Source organism: Aspergillus melleus (assembly GCF_016097325.1).
Source record: "Aspergillus melleus strain CBS 546.65 chromosome Unknown contig3, whole genome shotgun sequence".
NCBI lineage: Eukaryota > Fungi > Ascomycota > Eurotiomycetes > Eurotiales > Aspergillaceae > Aspergillus > Aspergillus melleus.
The window spans coordinates 100727-119935 of NW_025763372.1; the positions used below are offsets into that span (position 1 = coordinate 100727).

The 19209-nt window shown below is 53.7% G+C and overlaps 8 protein-coding genes across 8 annotated transcripts; 4 read left to right on the forward strand and 4 right to left on the reverse strand.

Annotated features, from left to right (window-relative positions):
- Positions 1-216: 216 nt before the first annotated feature.
- LDX57_005037 (uncharacterized protein) lies at positions 217-1456 on the forward strand (the record flags this gene model as incomplete). The annotated part of the gene is made up of 2 exons (XM_046086716.1): positions 217-775; positions 852-1456. The coding sequence occupies 2 exons, from the start codon at positions 217-219 to the stop codon at positions 1454-1456; spliced, it is 1164 nt and encodes a 387-aa protein (XP_045942681.1).
- A 1154-nt stretch (positions 1457-2610) lies between these two features.
- On the forward strand, positions 2611-9395 carry ftmA (nonribosomal peptide synthetase ftmA; the record flags this gene model as incomplete). Its single annotated transcript, XM_046086717.1, has 1 exon — positions 2611-9395. One exon carries the CDS (start codon positions 2611-2613, stop codon positions 9367-9369), a length of 6759 nt encoding a protein of 2252 aa, XP_045942682.1. The 3' UTR covers positions 9370-9395.
- A 2549-nt stretch (positions 9396-11944) lies between these two features.
- Positions 11945-12268, forward strand: LDX57_005039 (uncharacterized protein; the record flags this gene model as incomplete). Its single annotated transcript, XM_046086718.1, has 1 exon — positions 11945-12268. The coding sequence occupies one exon, from the start codon at positions 11945-11947 to the stop codon at positions 12266-12268; it is 324 nt and encodes a 107-aa protein (XP_045942683.1).
- Positions 12269-13078: 810 nt separating this feature from the next.
- On the reverse strand, positions 13079-14299 carry LDX57_005040 (uncharacterized protein; the record flags this gene model as incomplete). Its single annotated transcript, XM_046086719.1, has 1 exon — positions 13079-14299. One exon carries the CDS (start codon positions 14297-14299, stop codon positions 13079-13081), a length of 1221 nt encoding a protein of 406 aa, XP_045942684.1.
- A 654-nt stretch (positions 14300-14953) lies between these two features.
- On the reverse strand, positions 14954-15221 carry LDX57_005041 (uncharacterized protein; the record flags this gene model as incomplete). The annotated part of the gene is made up of 2 exons (XM_046086720.1): positions 14954-15144; positions 15215-15221. 2 exons carry the CDS (start codon positions 15219-15221, stop codon positions 14954-14956), a joined length of 198 nt encoding a protein of 65 aa, XP_045942685.1.
- Positions 15222-15337: 116 nt separating this feature from the next.
- On the reverse strand, positions 15338-15777 carry LDX57_005042 (uncharacterized protein; the record flags this gene model as incomplete). Its single annotated transcript, XM_046086721.1, has 2 exons — positions 15338-15671; positions 15737-15777. 2 exons carry the CDS (start codon positions 15775-15777, stop codon positions 15338-15340), a joined length of 375 nt encoding a protein of 124 aa, XP_045942686.1.
- Positions 15778-15838: 61 nt separating this feature from the next.
- Positions 15839-17182, reverse strand: LDX57_005043 (uncharacterized protein; the record flags this gene model as incomplete). The annotated part of the gene is made up of 1 exon (XM_046086722.1): positions 15839-17182. The coding sequence occupies exon 1, from the start codon at positions 16820-16822 to the stop codon at positions 15839-15841; it is 984 nt and encodes a 327-aa protein (XP_045942687.1). The 5' UTR covers positions 16823-17182.
- A 130-nt stretch (positions 17183-17312) lies between these two features.
- On the forward strand, positions 17313-19162 carry LDX57_005044 (cytochrome P450; the record flags this gene model as incomplete). The annotated part of the gene is made up of 6 exons (XM_046086723.1): positions 17313-17528; positions 17583-17699; positions 17781-17880; positions 17953-18021; positions 18081-18659; positions 18741-19162. 6 exons carry the CDS (start codon positions 17313-17315, stop codon positions 19160-19162), a joined length of 1503 nt encoding a protein of 500 aa, XP_045942688.1.
- Between the last annotated feature and the right edge of the window lie 47 nt (positions 19163-19209).

Here is a 19209-nt window from a genome sequence, read left to right on the forward strand (position 1 = left end):
CGTCAAGCCGTACCTCTTCATCCTTAAGTCAAATCCCTTCTGGCTGCATTCCAGTGCAACTCAACTGAGCCACCCTTGAACCCCTCACCGGAAAAGCTTTGGCGGTGTGCTGGCCGATTTCCAGCCAACTCTAGACATAAGAGCTGGTTGAAACTGAACCAGGCCCCCGCTCTCCACCACAGCACAATACACCGAAGTCAACGTTGTTTCTATACGATGACCATTGACACCACGCTCCAGGAACATGGCCTCGTGGCCGAGACTCCTCCTCTGGCACACCTGTATGATGAGGCCATCATTGACAAGTTGCAGAATCCCGCCCCCTTGACGTCAGAGCGAAATTTGTGGGCGTTCTGGGATGGTGGCTTCCATGCCATGCCCGGATGGAAGCAGCGGAACGTGCTGAATTGGGTGCGACGCTGCGGACACGATTGGGATGTGCGTCTGCTTGACAATGTGGCCGGCTCGAGTGCGAACATCAAGCATTTCGTACCGCGCGAATCCCTGCCAGATGCCGTCTGGGATGGCCAGATGGAGGGCGAGCACGCAGGTCAGCATACGTCGGAGCTTGTGCGGCTGGCGCTCCTCTACCACCACGGTGGCGTGTTTCTGGACGTATCGATTTTGATGTTGCGTGACCCCGACGCCCTCTGCTGGGCGTCGCTGGCCGATGAGCGCTCCCCGCATCGTGTCAGTGCCTGGTACCATATCAACATGGGCCAAGTGGTGCATAGCTCGCTGGCGGCGCGGCGACATGATCCGTTTATTTATCGCTGTAAGCCCAGCTCCCTTAGAGGACCCTCTCCCATGCGCTTCTACGACCTTGCGACTGACAGTGAAGCCATGTGCAGGGATGCAGGTGTTCCTCCAAATGTGGAGCAGACGCCGCCATGCAGATGGACTCCATAGCCATCCTCTGGTGCGACATCTGGAGCTGTTCCAGATTAAGGTGTTCAACATCCCGGCCGACAAGAATTGGGTCGGCTATAATGATTATACAGCTATTCTGCTGGCCTTCCAGCGAGTGGCACGCAACTGCGAGCCAGACGGTGGATTCGATGGTCCAGCATACGTACAGCAGCATTTCCATCTCCTGTCGGTGTCGGATGAAATGGAGACCGGTTTCTTTGTGCCTGCGGAGAAGCTGCCTCTACTGCTGACGCTGCCGGTCCAGGGCCAAGGCGAGGGGGGTGACGGCGCTGATGCGAAGCGATATGTCTATAAAACGCTGGCTCAAAGTTCAGTGGCCAACTACCACCAGGGAATTAAATACCTTGGCTATGCAAACCCCGTGGCAACACAGTGGAACAGTGCCGGAGATGATTGTCGACCGGGATCGTGGGGCGAGCGACTGCGGTACGGAAGCGTGCATTATCGACAAACGCGAAAGGTTGAGCCTGCTCACATGAAAGAGATGGAACCAACATACATGGGCATGCTGGATACTGTTGAGTAAGACCGTTGACACTTCAGCGTTCTAGGGCTAGCCAAGTATAGAAACAGGTAGATTGAAAGAAATTCCCAAATGCTTCGTTTCGAACTAGATGGGACCGAGCCCTAACTCCCGCAGCGCCAACAGACTTGATAGACTTCGTTATATATATATTGTCATACCGTAGAAAGCCAAGGGGTTATGTTGCGGGTGCTGCCGAAGCCACACGAACCTTTTCCTCAATTGCAGCCGGGCAGTGCCCCTTTTCTGTGAGCATAGTCTAGGAGACAGTTGCACTTCATAACTCCATAGTCTTCCATTGCAGTTTGAAAAGGTGAGAGGGATTCTGGACTCCTCTGGCTGAGTGTCACTGCCCAATTCCAAGGCAGTAACCGTAAGGAATTGAAACCGCATGAATAGTGTGATGCAAGGATAGTTTCGCCATGCACAAACCACACTTACTTGAAGTTTGTCGTTGTCGATCGACCTGAGCCGTTGCCATTGAGATTGAACGAATCTAGGTCATCTGCAGGTTCCTCGATCTTCCCCGATCAGTTGATCTCTTACTCTGCAGAATTGATAGTACGGGCACGTTCATTATTCTTTCTTATTTATTTATTTTTTTTTCGGGAACAACATGACTGAGGTAGACGCGTGCTTTCCATGGCATGCTACGCAGATACTCCTGAGCTGAATAGTCCATTTTCGGGATACAACCTTGACAGCCAAGGTCATCCCTTGCTGGTCAGAGTGGTGAATGAAGGGGAATGCTCACCCGTGGGTGCTGGCAGAGGATTCCGAAGAATGTATCTGGCATGGCATGTGTCCGCAGCTAGACCAACGCCTAGGCAAGGAGAAGAGCGCGGCGCGGGCTTTGTACCTTGGAATCATGACGATGACCGCTTTGCTGGATCCTGATTCGCTGCATGAGACAGGAACTAGGAGGAGAACAAGCAAGTGAGGCCTTTTCCTCTTCTTTTAATTGGAGACCGAGTAGCCTCGCTAAGCAATTTTCAATAGAGAAAAGCCTTCACATAACACTAGGTAAGTGCAAGTCCAACTGCCGGCTGGCACGAACATGTTTGCTGATAGCGGGCAAGCAGCAAGACCGTACCAATTACTGATTAGAAATGAAGCGTATTTGACGACATACGACTAGAGAGAGACCAAAGGACAAAATGGTTTCTTCGAAGATCAACGGATTGCGTGAGACGTCCGGAACACCTCGCTTGAAACTGGCAGCCAAGACTCGCCGACAATCGTTGACCACCCATCCAGTATCTGTACCGCCTTTTCAGCACAAAGAAACATCGACAGGGTGCACTCAAGGGCAGCTTCCCGTGATACACGAGGTTCCCCAGACATGGGATGTATGCGTGCATGATGTGATCCGCGAGAGATGCCAGGAAGCGCCAGGTTCACCCGCGGTCATTGCGTGGGACGGGGCCTTCACGTACGGGGAACTTGACGAGTTATCAGATCGCATTGCGTCGGCACTGATGCAGGCAGGCGTGACACCCGAGACATTCGTCCCAATCTGCATGGAGAAGTCACGGTGGACGACAGTGGCTGTCTTGGGCGTGATTAAGAGCGGGGCCGCGTTCGCGCTGCTCGATCCATCCTATCCCCTGGCTCGACTTCAAACCATCTGCCAGGATCTGGCAAGTGACATCATTCTGTCATGTGCAGCTCAACGCGAAGCCTGCATGCACCTGGCAAATGTCATGGTCGTGGAACACTTGATCCAAGCGTGGTATCCCAATCCCCAGACCTACCGGCCATCATTGACAGTCCGGCCGGCAAATGCTCTCTACGTGGCGTTCACCTCCGGATCAACCGGCAAGCCAAAGGGAGTCGTAATCGAGCATAAGGCGTACAGCTCAGGGGCTAAGGCACACCTCCAGCAGTTTGGAATTGATCGGACCTCTCGGGTTCTGCAGTTTGCATCCTACGCTTTTGACGTCAGTGTCATGGAGACGTTAAGTACACTGATGGCAGGTGCCTGCCTTTGCGTGTTGGGAGACGGCCAACGAACGGATACCACTTTGTTCATCGACACTCTGAAGCGGCTCCAAGCAACTCACGCTTTTCTGACACCGTCCTTTGCGCGAGCCGTGCCGTGGGACGGAGTCGGCCGGCACTTCACCACGTTGATCCTCGGCGGGGAGGAAATGCGCGCCTCTGATGTTGTTACGTATGCTCGGCGAGGAATCCGGTTGATGAACGCGTACGGCCCAGCAGAGTGTGCTGTCAACGCCACGGTACAAGTCGGCATACAGCCTGGGGACAAACTCAATTGCATCGGCCACCCTACCGGTGCGGTGGCGTGGGTGACTGATCCGGACAATCCAGAGCGGCTGATGCCGCCGGGGAGCATGGGAGAACTGCTGCTGGAAGGGCCTATTGTTGGTCGCGGCTACCTGCACAACCTGGAAGCCACGAACCGGGCATTTATCAACCCGCCGGAATGGCTGCGAGCGGCTCGGACGTTGCCCGGCCAGGAGACTTCGTACAGATTGTATCGCACAGGGGACCTGGTGGTGCAGGAGCGCAACGGGGCGGTTACTATCCTCGGACGCAAGGAAGGCCAAGTGAAGATTCGCGGGCAACGCGTGGAGTTGGGCGAGATTGAACAGCACATCTATCAGCTTCTTCCCCCGCCGACGGAGGTGGTGGTCGAGAAAGTGACCACTTTATCCGACCAACGCGACAGTCTGGTTGCTTTTGTCCTGCAGAGAGGAAAGACTGACGAAACAAGCGGCAAGTCAAGTCCGTTGTTCTTGGCCCCTCAGCCTGCTGTGCTCCAGGTATTTGGCGCTGCTCAGAGCCAGCTTCAGGAGCGACTCCCCAGTTACATGAACCCCTCCGTCTTCATTCCCCTCGCCCGAGTCCCTTTGACTCGGTCAGGAAAGGTCGACCGCGCCCTTCTGCGCGCATCGGCAGCCCGCTTATCGCGACACGAGCTGCAAGCGTTCGCAGGGTTATCCAGTCACCATGACGATCGTTCTGCCGCCACCATGGCAGAATCCACGTTGCAGCGCCTATATGCAGAAGTGCTCGGGCTTCCTATCACTACGATTGGCATGAATGACTCTTTCGTCCGCCTCGGAGGCGACTCCATCCTCGCCATTCGTCTAGTGGGAGCCGCCCGCCAAGCAGGGCTTATATTTACCGTTCGAGACGTGCTGGGAACGAAGCGCCTGGAGGAGCATGCGCGCACGGCCGTTCTCGTATCCGAAGACTCACCCTTCGGAACTAAAGGCGCTGGTGATGACTACGTTCCTTTTTCGTTGTTGGGTTCCGAGGGGGAGCAGACGCGCGCCGAACTGCTGCGCCTAGCAGCGGAACAATGTCGCGTTGCCACAGAGGATATCGAGGACCTATATCCATGTACGCCACTGCAGGAGGGCATGGTGGCCATGTCGATGCGCCAGCCACACATGTACGTTGGCCGAATCGTTTTTCGTATCCCGGAAGATGTCGACCTTACCCAACTCCAGGGCGCATGGCAGGCCACGGTGGATGCCAACGCCATACTCCGTACGCGCATCATCCAAGGGTCTCAGGGGCTCTGGCAAGCCGTGGTGGCGCGAGGTCAGGGGCTGTTTTGGGAAACCACGGCGGACTCTCCTGCATGGACGACCGAGGCGACCTCTTTGACCACGAGTTATCTGGGTGTGCCGCTCGTACGATGTACGCTTGCACAAAGGGAGTTCGCCCTCGTTGTCCACCACGCGGTATGGGACGCCTGGTCGATGCGGCTGATCCACGATGAATTCGAGCGGGCCTTCCAAGGAGAGTTCCTGCGAGAACGGCCCTTCTACCCATTCATCCAGTATCTACAGGGAATAGAAGGCATGGACGAATTCTGGCGCAACGAACTGGCTGACTGTGAGGCACCCGCTTTCCCAGCGCTGCCCTCGATCCACCATCAACCAGCCCCAACCGCGATGTTCCAGCACCGCATTGAAAACATCGAGCGGACGTCTCGCAGTCAAACCATGGCCAATTACCTGCAGTTGGCCTGGGCACTTCTCATAGCTCACTACACCGACTCCGCGGAGGCTGTATACGGTATGACTGTCAGCGGGCGCAACGGGCCCCTAGTTGGCATTGACGAGCTGGCAGGCCCGACCATAGCCACGGTGCCGATGCGCGTAAGCCTGCAGCCATCGGATTCCATAACCGCGGCGTTAGAGCAAATACAGGCCCGCGGGGTGCGCATGATTCCGTACGAGCAGGCCGGGTTGCAGCGTATCGCACGCACAAGCGCCGACGCGGCCAATGCATGCCGCTTTCAGAGCCATCTCAACATTCAAGTCGCCGACGATCACGCGGACAGGCGCTTTCCCGTGGTGCAGGGAACCGTAGTTAGTGGTATGGACCTGTCTCGCTTTTCCAGCTACGTCCTGAACCTACTTCTGGAGCTGAACCCTGATAATGGCACGGTCACTGTGAATACAACGTATGACCCGAAGATTCTAACAGCCGCCGAGGTCGAGCGCATGGTCCACCAGTGGGAGCATCTTCTGCGCCAGATTTGCCGATCACCGACGGCAGCCATTCAAGAGCTGGACCTCGTTGGCTCGCGTGATTGGGAGCAGATCCAGGCGTGGAATGCTGTCGTGCCGCTCGCGGACCGCCGCTGCCTACACCACCTTGTGCGGGCACAGGAGATGCGCCATCCAGACCGTCTAGCCGTATTCGCCTGGGATGGTCAGCTCACATACCAGCAACTAGCAGCCCTGGCATCCAGGCTCGCCCGACGACTTCGTCTATTGGCGGTTGGCCGCGGGTCGTTCGTGCCAATTTGCCTGGACAGGAGCCGCTGGTCCATCGTCGCCATCCTCGGGGTGCTCCAAGCTGGCGCTACCTGTGTCCTTTTGGATCCTCAGCACCCACGACAACGCATGCGGGACATCGTCGCCGGCCTGGATGCCCACCTTTTCATCAACGCGCCGACGACAGCCACGGTGACCAAGGGACTCGGTGCAATCGAACTCCAGCTGTCAGCGAGACTCACCGAGCAGTTATGGGGACATACCGGGGAGCAGGCCTCAAACCAAATGTACAACAACAACCCGAACGTAGACCCGGAAGAGCTGGCTTTCGTGATCTTCACCTCTGGAAGTACGGGACAGCCCAAGGGAATTGCCATGCCGCATCGCACAATCAGCACCAGCATCCGCCACCACAGTGCCGCCATGAAAATTGACGAAAATACACGTGCCCTACATTTCTCATCGTATGCGTTTGACGTCAGCATTTACGAGATCTTCACGACGCTCGCCGCAGGCGGCTGTATCTGCGTGCCATCGGAGCACGAGCGCACCAATCAGCTGGCCGATTTCATTCAACGGGCCGCCGTGAATTGGACATTTCTGACACCATCAGCCGTACAGGCCCTCAATCCGTCTGAGGTTCCAAGCCTCACCACCCTGGTCCTGGGTGGTGAAGCGGTAACGCAAGAGAACGTCCACACCTGGGCTACCCCCGATCGTTCGCTGATCAACGGTTATGGGCCAGCCGAAGCGACAATCTGCGCCGTGGGCTCGATCCCGGAGAATGGCTGGAGACCGGGGCGCATCGGCCACGTCGTTGGCGGAATAGGGTGGGTCACTTTGCCCTCGGATCCTAGCCGGCTGGCGGCTGTCGGGGCTATCGGAGAGCTGCTACTCGAGGGGCCATTCCTCGCCCAGGGCTATCTCCACCGGCCCGAGATCACGGCCGCTTCATTCATCGATCCTCCTGAGTGGCGCCGGCAGTGGACTCCCAGCCGACCCGCTGACGACAGCGAGACTGCCCAGCCGCACGAGACGCGGCTCTATCGAACGGGGGATCTTGTACAATACCAGGAAGACGGATCGATTCGATACCTTGGGCGTCGGGATACGCAAGTCAAGCTCCGCGGTCAGCGCATTGACCTCGGAGGGGTTGAAACGCATGTCGGACGGCTGTTTCCCGGCGCCGGCGACGTGGCTGCGGAAGCTATTCAGCTTCCCGTGCTGTCTAACACCACCTTGTTGGTTGCCTTTGTCCACTGCCGGGAAGGCCATGGCACGGTCGTAGAGGAAGGGCCGGTCCCTGTCGATACCATTGCAGGCTTCCGAGATGCCGTTGATCAGACACAGTCCCGCCTTCAGTCGCTGCTTCCATCGTACATGGTGCCCTCTATGTTTGTACCCGTCGGCCGGATGCCGAAGACTGTGACAGGCAAGACAGACCGCCGTCGTCTGCGCCAGGCAGTGCTCTCGCTGTCGGCACTAGATCTCCAGAGTTATCGTGTGATGACCAGCCGCCAGGCGATCGTTCCCGTTGCGACTGACGCAGAGCGACGTCTCCAGGAAATCTGGGCGCAGGTGCTTCGGGTGCCGCGGGAGGAGATTGGATCAAACGACGGGTTCACGGTGCACGGAGGAGACTCGGTATCGGCCATGTGGATGGTGGCCTTGGCCCGTCGCGCACATTTCAACTTTACCATCGCCGACGCCCTGAACAACCAGCCCCTATGCGACCTGGCAAGAAACACCAAACAAGAAACCGCATTGCCTTCCGCAGCGACGGAGCTGGTGTCGTCCTCAGCCACTGCATCAACGAACAGGATGCCAAGTCATCAAATTACAGCTGCCCTCGAACAGACCGGGCTGTCCTTAGTCCCAGCTGAAGATATCGCCGTTCATCCAACCACGCAGGCCCAGGCCTTCCTCATCCAGCGGTATCCTTGGACCCACTGGCGATTTTCATTCCCCGGGCATGTCGATCCGGACCTCCTGGGTACGGCATGCACGCGCCTTGTGGCTGCCCACAGTATCCTGCGCGCTCTGTTTGTTCGGCCAAGTGCCGGAGCTGCTCCGGTACAGGTCATCCCGAAAGCACTCGACACCCCTTTCCACACCGTTACCAGCCCCGATAACATTGACATAGACGACTACTGTCAAACATTGTGCAACGCGGAGCAAGAGCTGGATGTTCTTACTACCGTGCCACCCGCTCGATTCACGCTAGTCTCTAATCCCCTTCGTACGGCACAGACTCTTATCTTGCGCCTATCTCATGCCCAGTATGACGGGATCTGCGTGCCTAAAATCGTGGCCGATCTGGAGGCCCTCTACAACGGGACAGTCCCAATCACCGCGACGCGCTTCGAGAGGTATCTCGACGAGCGGCGTGAGCACAAAGACTCAGCGCTGGCCCACAAATTCTGGCGCGAGTATCTGGCCGGCTCGAGTCCCTGTCCCGTCTCGATCCTTGCTCCGAGCTCTCTTGTTTCCGGTCAACGCGCCTCATCTCTTGTGTCAGCATCCCAAACTCTCGGATACACCGCTCTGCCCCCTCAGATGACTCTTGCAACGGTTGTCAAAGCCGCTGCGTGTCTTGTTCTAGCACGCCACGCCGGTCGCACCGACATCGTGGTGCGGCAGACCGTCAACGGCCGCAGCCTGCCCCTTACCCAGATCGACGAGGTGGTCGGGCCTTGCGTCAACTTCATCCCATTCCGGGCCACTTTGAATGCGGCCATGACGGTGCAGGACTACCTGTTGTATACGCAGACGCAGCATACGCGCAGCCTCAGCTCCGAGAACGTTGAGCTCGACACGATCATCCGAGAATGCACCAACTGGGGGCCAGCGACGGTGTCCAGGCCCGGCTTTATCCTGCAGCATCAGAATATTGACATGGATCTACAGCTAAGCCTGGCAGGGAACCGTTGCGTCTCACTTGCTTCATCTGGCCGACTGCGTCCAGGGTCTGAGATCTGGATTTGTTCAACGCCTCGACCATCAGGGGTTGAGGTGGAGGTTATCGCCTCCGAGCGAGCTCTGACGGCAGAGGCAGCGAAGAACTTGACTGTCGAAGTGATCGACGTGATGCGTTCTCTGCTTGATGGCGGCAAGAGGGTACTGGGAAGCTTTGACGGGATGAAATGGGATGACTGAGTGTAACTCCCTAGTGTGCTACGCGTATCTTTTTTTTTTTTTTTTTTTTCTGTGTGCGTGATATTTTAGAATGTCGATGTGAGATAGGATTCAACTCCCTTGGTTGAGTTTAGTGATAAAGAAAGGTAATGATAGCCAAAGGAAGGGCAAAACCATCGATGCTTTTGATGCTGGGTTGTTGTTGTTGGAAGGAAAGAAGACGCGAGAGCCACGGGCAAGTCCCCCCGCGGTCACGTGGGTGGGATCGATTACGAAGACCAGCAGTAGACCAACAATTGTGCAGCAACTTGGCGGTGATTCTTGTTGTGTCAGTAACTCTGAGTAGAGAAGAGATTATAAGTGTAATGTGTATTGGTTTTGGCCCAAAACTGTGCGTGGAAATACCAACGATGCGACATATAGTTAACGTAATCAACCACCGAGCGGCGGATACCATCGAGCGGCGGATTTTCACCGCAATCATTACTATTCGAAGCTTTACCACCACCAACGCCATTTAAATTAACTAGATAAATATATGAAATGATAGCTATTTACTAGGGCAATTTCGAATTGTATGTCCTACTGTTCCACAGCCACTACAGCGTTGCGGAGCTCGTCGGCGAGGCATCGGAGTAGATTCCTCAGGTTGCTCATTAAACTGCATATTAAGCTGCTGAACCCGATTTTCGCCTTCTTGTACATTAAGAAGGCGGTCATTTCCTAGTTCAGCACGCTTTCTTGCCTTTCTTTGACGTTGTCGCCCATTTTCAGCGCGTATAGCCCTGATTTCTTGCTCTAAGAGCAGCTGGGTTTGCATTGCCATTTGCGCCGCTTTCTCAAGATGTTGAATATAAGCAATAGGACTGCTAGAAAGCTGCCGTTTTTTATTAAGGCTGTTCTGCAGGCTTTTAACCTTTCGATCTAGCTGGCGAGTATTCTGCGGGGTTTGAAAAGCAGAGGAAATTGAGCCTTCAATTAATGATGGCGTAGGCGTACGTAGTTGAAAGGTAAGCGTAGAGAGAACATGCTCTGGATTAAGCGGCTTAAGTCCTGTTCCTCTAAAACCGCTGTAAATATTAGATGAAATAAAGACTTCCTTATGTGCATCCGGATATAGCGATAAAAAGTCTTCTTTATCGATATGATTATTGCCGACTTTCATACGATATTCAAGAAGCTTTCCGTACGCCCTCTTAAGCGGGTTAAAGACACCCACATCAAGCGGTTGAAGAAGATGCGAAGCATGGGCAGGCATGCAGAGACAGATTATTGCATGCTGTTTGCAGAAATCATCGAATTCAGCAGTAAGATGGCTGCTATGGCCGTCAAGAATAAGTAATCGCTTAACACCAGTCATATAACGCTTAGAAAGCGGTTCAAAGATATTTTTCAGCCAGAGAAGGCCTATTTCATCAGTCGTCCAGCCATTCTGACTAGTAGAAATCCATCAGTCGCGAGGAAGCTTAGGTTCTTGGAACCAGGCAGCCTGTTGGACGCTTGCTTTTAATATAATGACTGGCGATAGATGTACGCCTTTTGACCCGATTGTCTCGATGACTGTGACCCATTCGCGATTGCCCTGAATGACTCTACACGGTCGCTCACTTCGTTCAACTGCAGTAATCACTTTTGAAGTAGAGCAGAGTCCCATTGCAAAGCCAGTTTCGTCGAAATTCCAGATATCGTCTTCGTGTATGCCGTGTTCCTGAATAGTCGCTTGTACAGTCTCAAACCATGGTTTTATAACCTTTGGATCTTCCTGCTTTGCGCGTTGATAGGTAATCCGTCTTGTATATCGCGTACATAGTTCAGAATGGCGTTTAACGAACTTATAAGGCCAGTTGATTCCGAGAGCTGCCGTTGAATCTCGTAATCGATTGCAAAGCAATGTTTGAGCCATTCCACGTAGGAATTCAGGTCGAATTGGAAATCCTCGCGTATCTGCGTCTAATAATTGCTTTAAAAGCAATTCCTCTTCAAATTCGGTCAGTTTATGACCATTTGCGCGTGTTTCTGCGCGTGGTTTCCTTCCTTTAAGACGCGCGTGTAAGGTCTTTTCAGGCACCGCGTAGACTTCAGCAGCCTTTGAAATTGATTTGATTTTTCGACCTTTATAGGCCTGTATAGCCATCTGAAGGCGAGCTTCTTGAGAAAGTGGCATTTTATATGATTGATGCGAAGAAAAGACGCGTTAAATGATGCTTGAGGTGGTTGGAGTGAAAATCCGCCGCTCGATGGTATCCGCCGCTCGGTGGTTGATTACGTTATGTTTAAGGGCCATTATGTCATCATAGGGATACCCCGATCTTTGCAACATGACCGTCCCTACTCTCCTCGTGTCTGTGCTTCGAAATTTTCAAGAAATAGGAATAGGGCCCTCATGAATATGTCGTCAAGTCCAAAAGATCTGGAGCAATTTACACGTCCAACCCCATCCATTCATCCCGCCGACGTACAGGCCTGCGCATACGAATTCGCAAATTTACGGCAACAACCCGGGGAGAGCGCGCGATCTGTGTTGAATCGCCTCATTCCACTTACCTTGATCATTCAGAGAGACCCCAATCAATTCTATATCCACTACTACTTCGAGATGCTTGACATTGACCTCCGAAATGAGGTCAAACGGGCGCCAGAACTAGTCTCCACTCACACCCGGCCGAAGAATCTTGTCGAAGCGGGATTCCTCGTGGAACGGTACGAGCGCTTGCTTGAGCAGGAAAAGGCAGAGCGCTCGCGGCTCCATCCTCACAAGCACAGGGCTTCTCGTGGCGGGCACCGACCTCATCAGAGACGACGGTCACAACGAAATCCCTCTTGCCATTCGCACTCCGAGGCCTACCATGCCCCAAAGCGCAGGGGGTTCGTCCAAGTGGGAAGTCAACCCAAGAATCGCTTGACAGACGCAGAACGCTAGAGTCTAAAGGATGAAAATCGATGCTTCCTCTGCAAGAAAGAGGGTTGCCGGATTGGAAATCACAAGCCGCGGTTAAGATCCTCTTGAAATGCGGCCAGGACTGGAACTGAAGTGGGAGAGACAACAATTCGAACCGAGACCCACCAGAAAAGCCGAGAGGACATGGTCATCCTTGATAGATCTACAGCGCCTACACGCAATTGATATGATAACAGGGAAAAATACCAAAGCCTCAGGTAGGGCCTGTATTCAGCCAAACCGAAAAAAATGTCCCGTAGACGTATGAGACTGTTCCTCTAGGAAATCACATTCATAGTAAAGGTTGTGCTCAAATTTCATTACCGCTCTAAACCAAAGCTATCATGACAGCCAGCTAACCGTTGCATGCAATTTGTAGCCGAACAGGATCCAAGTCTATTTACCGTGCAACAAATAACAAAGACCGCGCGATACATGTTAGCCCGTGAATGGCTCGCAGTAACAAGGGTGGATAGCCTTGACCGTCTCGTGACTCCCTAGAAATAGCGACGATCATGGCATGACTAGTTAATCACGAAATAAAACCCAAGCCTACGCTTCACCCGTCTCCCAAAGGTAGGTCGACTGAGAGTGGAAGTAGACGCTCATGTAGACGCCCTTCTTCTCCGTGTAGGAATACGAAACCCACGACTGCAGGCGAGAGGTCTGGGAAATATCCTGGTCGGGGCTGTTGAATACGTTAGCGGAACATTAATTCAAAGTTATAAGACGATCAAGTAGAAAAATGGTGATGTCAAAGGAAGGGCAAAGCTCAATGAATAGGAGAACTTACTAAAGGTCCTCCACAGTCTTCACGTATGAACGTGCATGTTCCGACCAGCCTAAGGAGTCCCAGAATCGGGCCAAGGACTCGGCCACAAATCGATCATTCTCGCCATGAACCGGGAGATAGAACTTTGGCACAGGGAATCGACCGCCGGGATGGATTTCGTAGTTCCAGATCATGGGCGACAGGACTTGGCTGGCGGCGGTGTCCTGGCTATGGTCGAACCCGCCGCTGAAGGCGCGAGTACCTTCGCCGATGCGCAACAGGGTCCAGAGTTCTCTCAAGTGATCCAACCCGGCCATTATCTCGGGCTCGTCGATTAGGCGCCCGCCCAGGGTGAACATTTCGGCGATCTTGGGCCAGGTCACCTCCGTATGAGCGCCGTAGAGCTTCAGACGCTGACGTGGCATGTCGACACAGTCGCAGGACAGGAAAGTATACTGGTTGTAGCCCGTACTTTCCTGCATGTAATCGTGCACGAGAGAGAAGGCGGGGAGGAATTGGTTGCGCTCGGCGTCCAGGCTTCGTACCGTGTCGGCGACGAGGTTACCGATAGGGATACCGGTTGCCTGGGCCTTCAGATTCGGAAACACGTATCCCTTGACCAAGACGGTGCCATCACGAAGGAAGTCGAAGCCGAACGCCCCCTGTGACTTCAAGGGGTTGGCATCCGGGACTTTCAGCAGCTCCTGGACTTGATGGACCTCTCCCGGGGACAGGTGGCAGTCCCCGAGCAGCCGCTGAAATAGTTGCGTATCGAAGTCCCGTAGAGGAAGCTTCACCAGCTGCCTGAGAAGATCGCCTACTGGGATTCCGTTGAAAGGATCCCGCGGCGTGCCGGACAGGAAACTGACGGGCTCGAACCCGATGCGCACCAGACGGTGGCAGCCTTTCTGAAAGTTGAGACTGAACTCAATGGGCAGCCCACTGCGCGAGATGGTGCTGCGCCACCGCTGAGGATATGGCCCGAGAGCCGGCAGCAGATGGTGGATGAAGAAAGACAGAAACTGATATTGTCGGTGTACGTCATATTGTCCGGCTTCGAGCATGCGGTTGAATAGCGGACCCGTATCCTCCCACCAGCGAGCCTGGTCCTCACTTGGGAAGTCGTAGTAGGTAGCTAGGATACCCGCGGGAGTCGGCCCTCCATGCTTTCGTATCGGCGTGGCCTTGGGATGCCCAGAAGCACTTTGGTGTACGATGGAATGGCTCGAGGTGATCGTCATACTGTGGGTAGTAGCCGATATAGAATGGCAAAGAGAGAACAGGTGTAAGCTAGCAGTTGTCTGACGGACTGCACCAGGTCTGTGTATACATTTCTATGAATCGTATCTGATCAGAGGATGCCAAATCGCCGAGATGAACTCGGGCATTGTCGGTAAAGAGCGGTGACAAGTGAATCATTTCGCTCTCCTCCCCCTTGCTTTAGGAAGGGGTATAATCGATGAAGGCTGGCTGTTATGCATTTGTTCTTGCGGACATTCCGGCCTCAGCTGGCTCTGGCTTCTGTCGGCAAGGAGCCAAAACCGCAGGAATGCTGCCTTTGTCATCAGCCAACTATATTCATCCTTTGGCATGCAGAGCCCGTCGGGTGACACCAAAGCCCTAAAATCATCGAGGATTAGTCCAGCAAAGTCTAGACCCTACTTGACTAATGTGTACAATATCCAAGCTTTGCATTGTTCGCACCCTTGGCATCGTATTTTGTAATTATGTACGGTGGTATCTTGACGTTGCACTTTCAATACCTGCGAGTTATCTTTCAGGGCTCCTTGATCGCGAGAATGAAAAGGAAATGGTATTTTAAGGAGCGACAAATAGTGGAAGCTAACCCTTCGTAGGTATCGTAGAACAATCTTTGAACAAATATATGACTACTGCTACAGCTGACGCTTAGTAAACACGATTGGCATTCGCTCAATGCCAAGCGAAAAGTGATCTTCTGCGTGGTCCACGAAAGGTGTTGCATCCACACCCTTGGGGAACTGGATATCAAAGGTCATGATTAACCGAGCAATGGTTGTGCGGATGTTCATGAGCGCGAGCGGCTTGCCGATGCAAGAGTATGGGCCTGTGGAAGGTATCAGCAACTGATCGCAAAGCCTCGTTGAAATAGCTGCTGGATATAAGGAAGAGCGCACCCGTCATGAATGGAGCATGGGCTGACCGGTGCTTGATCAGGTTGGGATATTTGTACCAGCGCTCAGGAATGAAAGAAAGTGGTTCTGCATAGGCCGATCCGGCTAGAAATCATAAGCCATTAGCTAGAGAGAATGACGATGGACGGGGGTGTGCTTACATCGCCCAATGACCCACTGGGGAGAAAAGACCGTCATATCGCCGGGGATATGCGTGTCCCCTAACTGGATCCCTTCTGCAGGTGTCTTCCGCGGGATAATGCTGGGAACTGGCGGATGCAGTCGCAACGTCTCGTTGATGAACCCATTTAGTCGGGGCAACTGCGAGATTCGGTCGTGAAGGAATTCGCCTGTTGCATCGGTTTCGATTGGCAGCAGCTCTGCGCGCAGCTGCTCCACCTCTTGTGGGTGATGGGCCAGTTCATAAACGATGCTAGTCAGAGTTGTGGCGGTTGTATCACTATTGAGAGGTGTTATGACGCGAGATTCATGTGGAAAAAGAGAACCACAGGACGAGACACCTACCTTCCTGCCGTCACAATGAGCATAGCATCGCCCATCAGCATATTGAACTCGTCGGTTGTGGGAGCCCGACCTTTCAAAGGAGCGAGGAAAGAGGCACAAATGTCAGGGATCTCGACCTTGTCCTGAGCGGCATATCAACAAAGATCCCAGAAACAAGCTCGGGTTGTGGAGCGGAAAAACACCTACGTTCATGCGATGAACAAGACGCTGCGTGACAAACTCCACGAATCTATGCCAATCCTTGGAGAGTGAGGGCATAGTGACTAAAGATCGAAATACCCACGACGGAACGCAGTATTTATACGGCGTGATGCCCGAAAGCAGGACGTCGATGGCCCAGTGGCTTCCGCTGGTGTCGAGCATGTCGAAGCTGCGGGCGAAAGCCAAATCACCCATGACATCGTAGCTGTAGAAATTGAACCAGTCGCTGACATTGACCGTGAGCCCGGCGGCAGCATTCAGGCGATGGAAAAGCTTTTCGCGATATCCACGGATTCGCGTCTCGTAGCCTCGTAGGGCTCGATCGCCGAACCCTGTGCTCCAGATGCGACGGCGCTGGTCGTGGGCCGCTCGGCTTCGATGCGAGTGCAACGAGAGCATCGGATGTCCGTTATCATAGAAAGAGCCCTTGGAGCAACGTGACCGAAACCCGTAAATGAGGTCGACTGCCTCTGGATCGGCAATGGAGAGCTCCGAAGGGCCAACACGCACCACAGGGCCATATTCTTCGTGCAGCTCATACAGCTTCCGGAAGGCCGGGCGATCTCTGAGGTTGATTGAGAACCATAGACCGGACAGCCTGGCTCCGTAGGGGCCGGGAAAGCTGCGGAGAGGATGGTAGTGTGCGCGGTAGACAAGGAGAGAGGTGTATAACCCGATGAGATAGGCAAATGACAAGCCCCCTGCGGTCTTTACAGAGTCATACAGGGGAACACGGGCAACTCTTGCAACCACAAGTATGGCGATGAAGACAAGTGCGTGCCATTTGACGTATCGCAGAGGGTATAGATGATGCTCTCCTCGTCGAAAATATCCTGCATGGGAGGCAACGCCAACGACGCCTGCGAGGACATGTGGGAGACCCATAGCGGACGACAATTCCACGGTCGTTGTGTCGAGAGCAGAGCGACGGAGATTTCCTTCGCACTCAACCCGATGGGAATGGCGATAGCGAGATAGGATATCAGGTTCAGTGGATTAATGAAAGAATGATTTCAGCAGCCTCTGACTGCGTTCCAATCATAGAGAGCGAAGAGGTCGGCCACGTCAAGCAGTCGGCTACTACCGGCATGCAAGGCAAGGGATGGAATGCAGGCCTCGAAGATGGTTGAAATGTGTGAGATTCAATTTGTCGCCTGTTACGCATCCACATAACATCACCACTGGTATTACCAAGGTTTTAGCCCCTTGCAGCTGCAGTCAATGTAGTCTCGCGGGGAGAGGAGTGACCCGATCGGTTGGACTCTGATCTTCGCATCTAAGTCCTCTCTGACATCCTGAAACCCATCCATCTCTTGTGCACCAATCCTTCCCCTAACGGAGGCGAGAAGGTCTAATAGAGCTGCTACGTGGTAAGATGGCCACCTTCGCTGGGCTAGAGCTGCCCTCGGGGCTTGCGGCGACAGGCTGCATCCTCGGGCTCCTTCTCGCTGGAACCTTCTTCTTCATGGTGGCTCCCCAGCCGGAGGATCCCAAAATCGTGAATAAATATCGGTGGGACTATTTTGAAGCCAAAGCTAGACGGGAATTTGACATGAGGGCTGAGGAATTGATCAATAACGGAGTCGCCAGGGTGAGTGGCACAACGCACCTTTGAGAGACGATGGAGAGAGACTGATGTGCATAGGCAACTTCAACCTTTCATATGATCACTGGGTTTGGACTTCGATTGATTCTGTCGGATAAACTGGCCGATGCAGCGGGCATGGATGACCGGCTGGACCAAGACAAGGGAATTGCTTCGGTATGCCTTTCCTCTTTTCTCAAACAAAGCATACATAACAAGAAAACCATCGGGCGTCACTAACCCAGGTGACTTTTCCAGGTCAACCTTGTCCATTTGAAAGGCCTTGAGACCAAATTTGCCGGTGAACTACACGACTCGGTTCCACGTCCGGCGGCGAGTGCCACATCCAAACGATTGGGTAGGGAGGCTTGCGATGCGATAAACCCCGTTAAGACTTGAAGGCTGATCTTTGGTCCCCTTGAGGCTTCAGTGCATTTGACCCGACCTTTCTCAGACGAAACAGAGGATTACCTGCAGAAAGTATGGACCGACTCGACAGGTAATGCAGTGGATTCAGTTAATGCTTCCTGTATCTTCTTGCTGACGGCGAAACCATAGAATGGCATGAGCTGTTGCTCTACCCCATGGTAGGCCGAATGACGGCCCAGATAACAGGACGGGCCTTTGTCGGACCCAATCTGTGTCGCGATCCTCGTTGGCTCGAGATCATCGCGACTTATTCTGTCAAACGATACGCAGCCGTCGTGGCCGTCCAGCAATTTGCCACTTTCCTTCATCCCTTCGTCCACCGAATTCTTCCGGCCTGTCGCAAGCTTCGGGATCAAGTTCGACAGGCTCGAGAACTCATTCAGCCGGAACTGGACCGCATAAAGCACAAGAAGGTGGTGGATGAGGAGTTCACTAGCTTGGCATGGATCCATGAGTTTGCCCAGGGTTCCATCTACGATGCCGGTCTGGCGCAACTGCGACTTGCAGCTGTGGCTAACCACACCACCACTGACATGATGTGCAAAATCATGATCCGACTTTGCCAGCACCCAGAGCTGATCCAGCCGCTTCGCGAGGAAGCTATCTGGGCTGTTCGAGATGGTGGGTTGCGCATTGCTGCCTTGCAGAAAATGTTCCTGATGGAAAGCTTCATGCAAGAGAGCCAGCGTCTGGAACCATTTATGCTCTGTAAGACCCTCATTCTTAATTTCTTAATGAAGGAAAATACCCCTATCAGGTCGCAGCCTAATGTCTTTTGCCACGATCTAGTATCCATGTTTCGCTACGCCACGGAGACAGTCGACCTCCCAGACGGCACCATAATCCCCCAGGGAACCCTCATGGCCGTCGCAAACCCCAGCCGACTAGATCCTACAATCTTCCCCGACCCTGAGAAGTTTGACGCCTATCGTTTTGTCAAGTTGCGCCAAGACCCCGAGCGTGCCCATCTGGCCCCGTTCACGAAGACCAGCTACAGCCAATTGAACTTTGGTCACGGTAAACAGGCGTGTCCGGGAAGATTCATCGCAGTGAATGAGATCAAGATCGTACTCTGCCACATTCTACTGAAGTATGACATGGAACTTGTCGAAGAAGCCCCCTCGGAGCTGGTCCGAGTTGGTCTTTTGACCGTGTGTAATCCCGGCACGAAGATTCGAGTGAGGAGAAGAGAGGAGGAAGTTGCCTTATAAGAGTGCTGTCTACATGTTCCTAGTGAAATCAAACATATGTTGATATA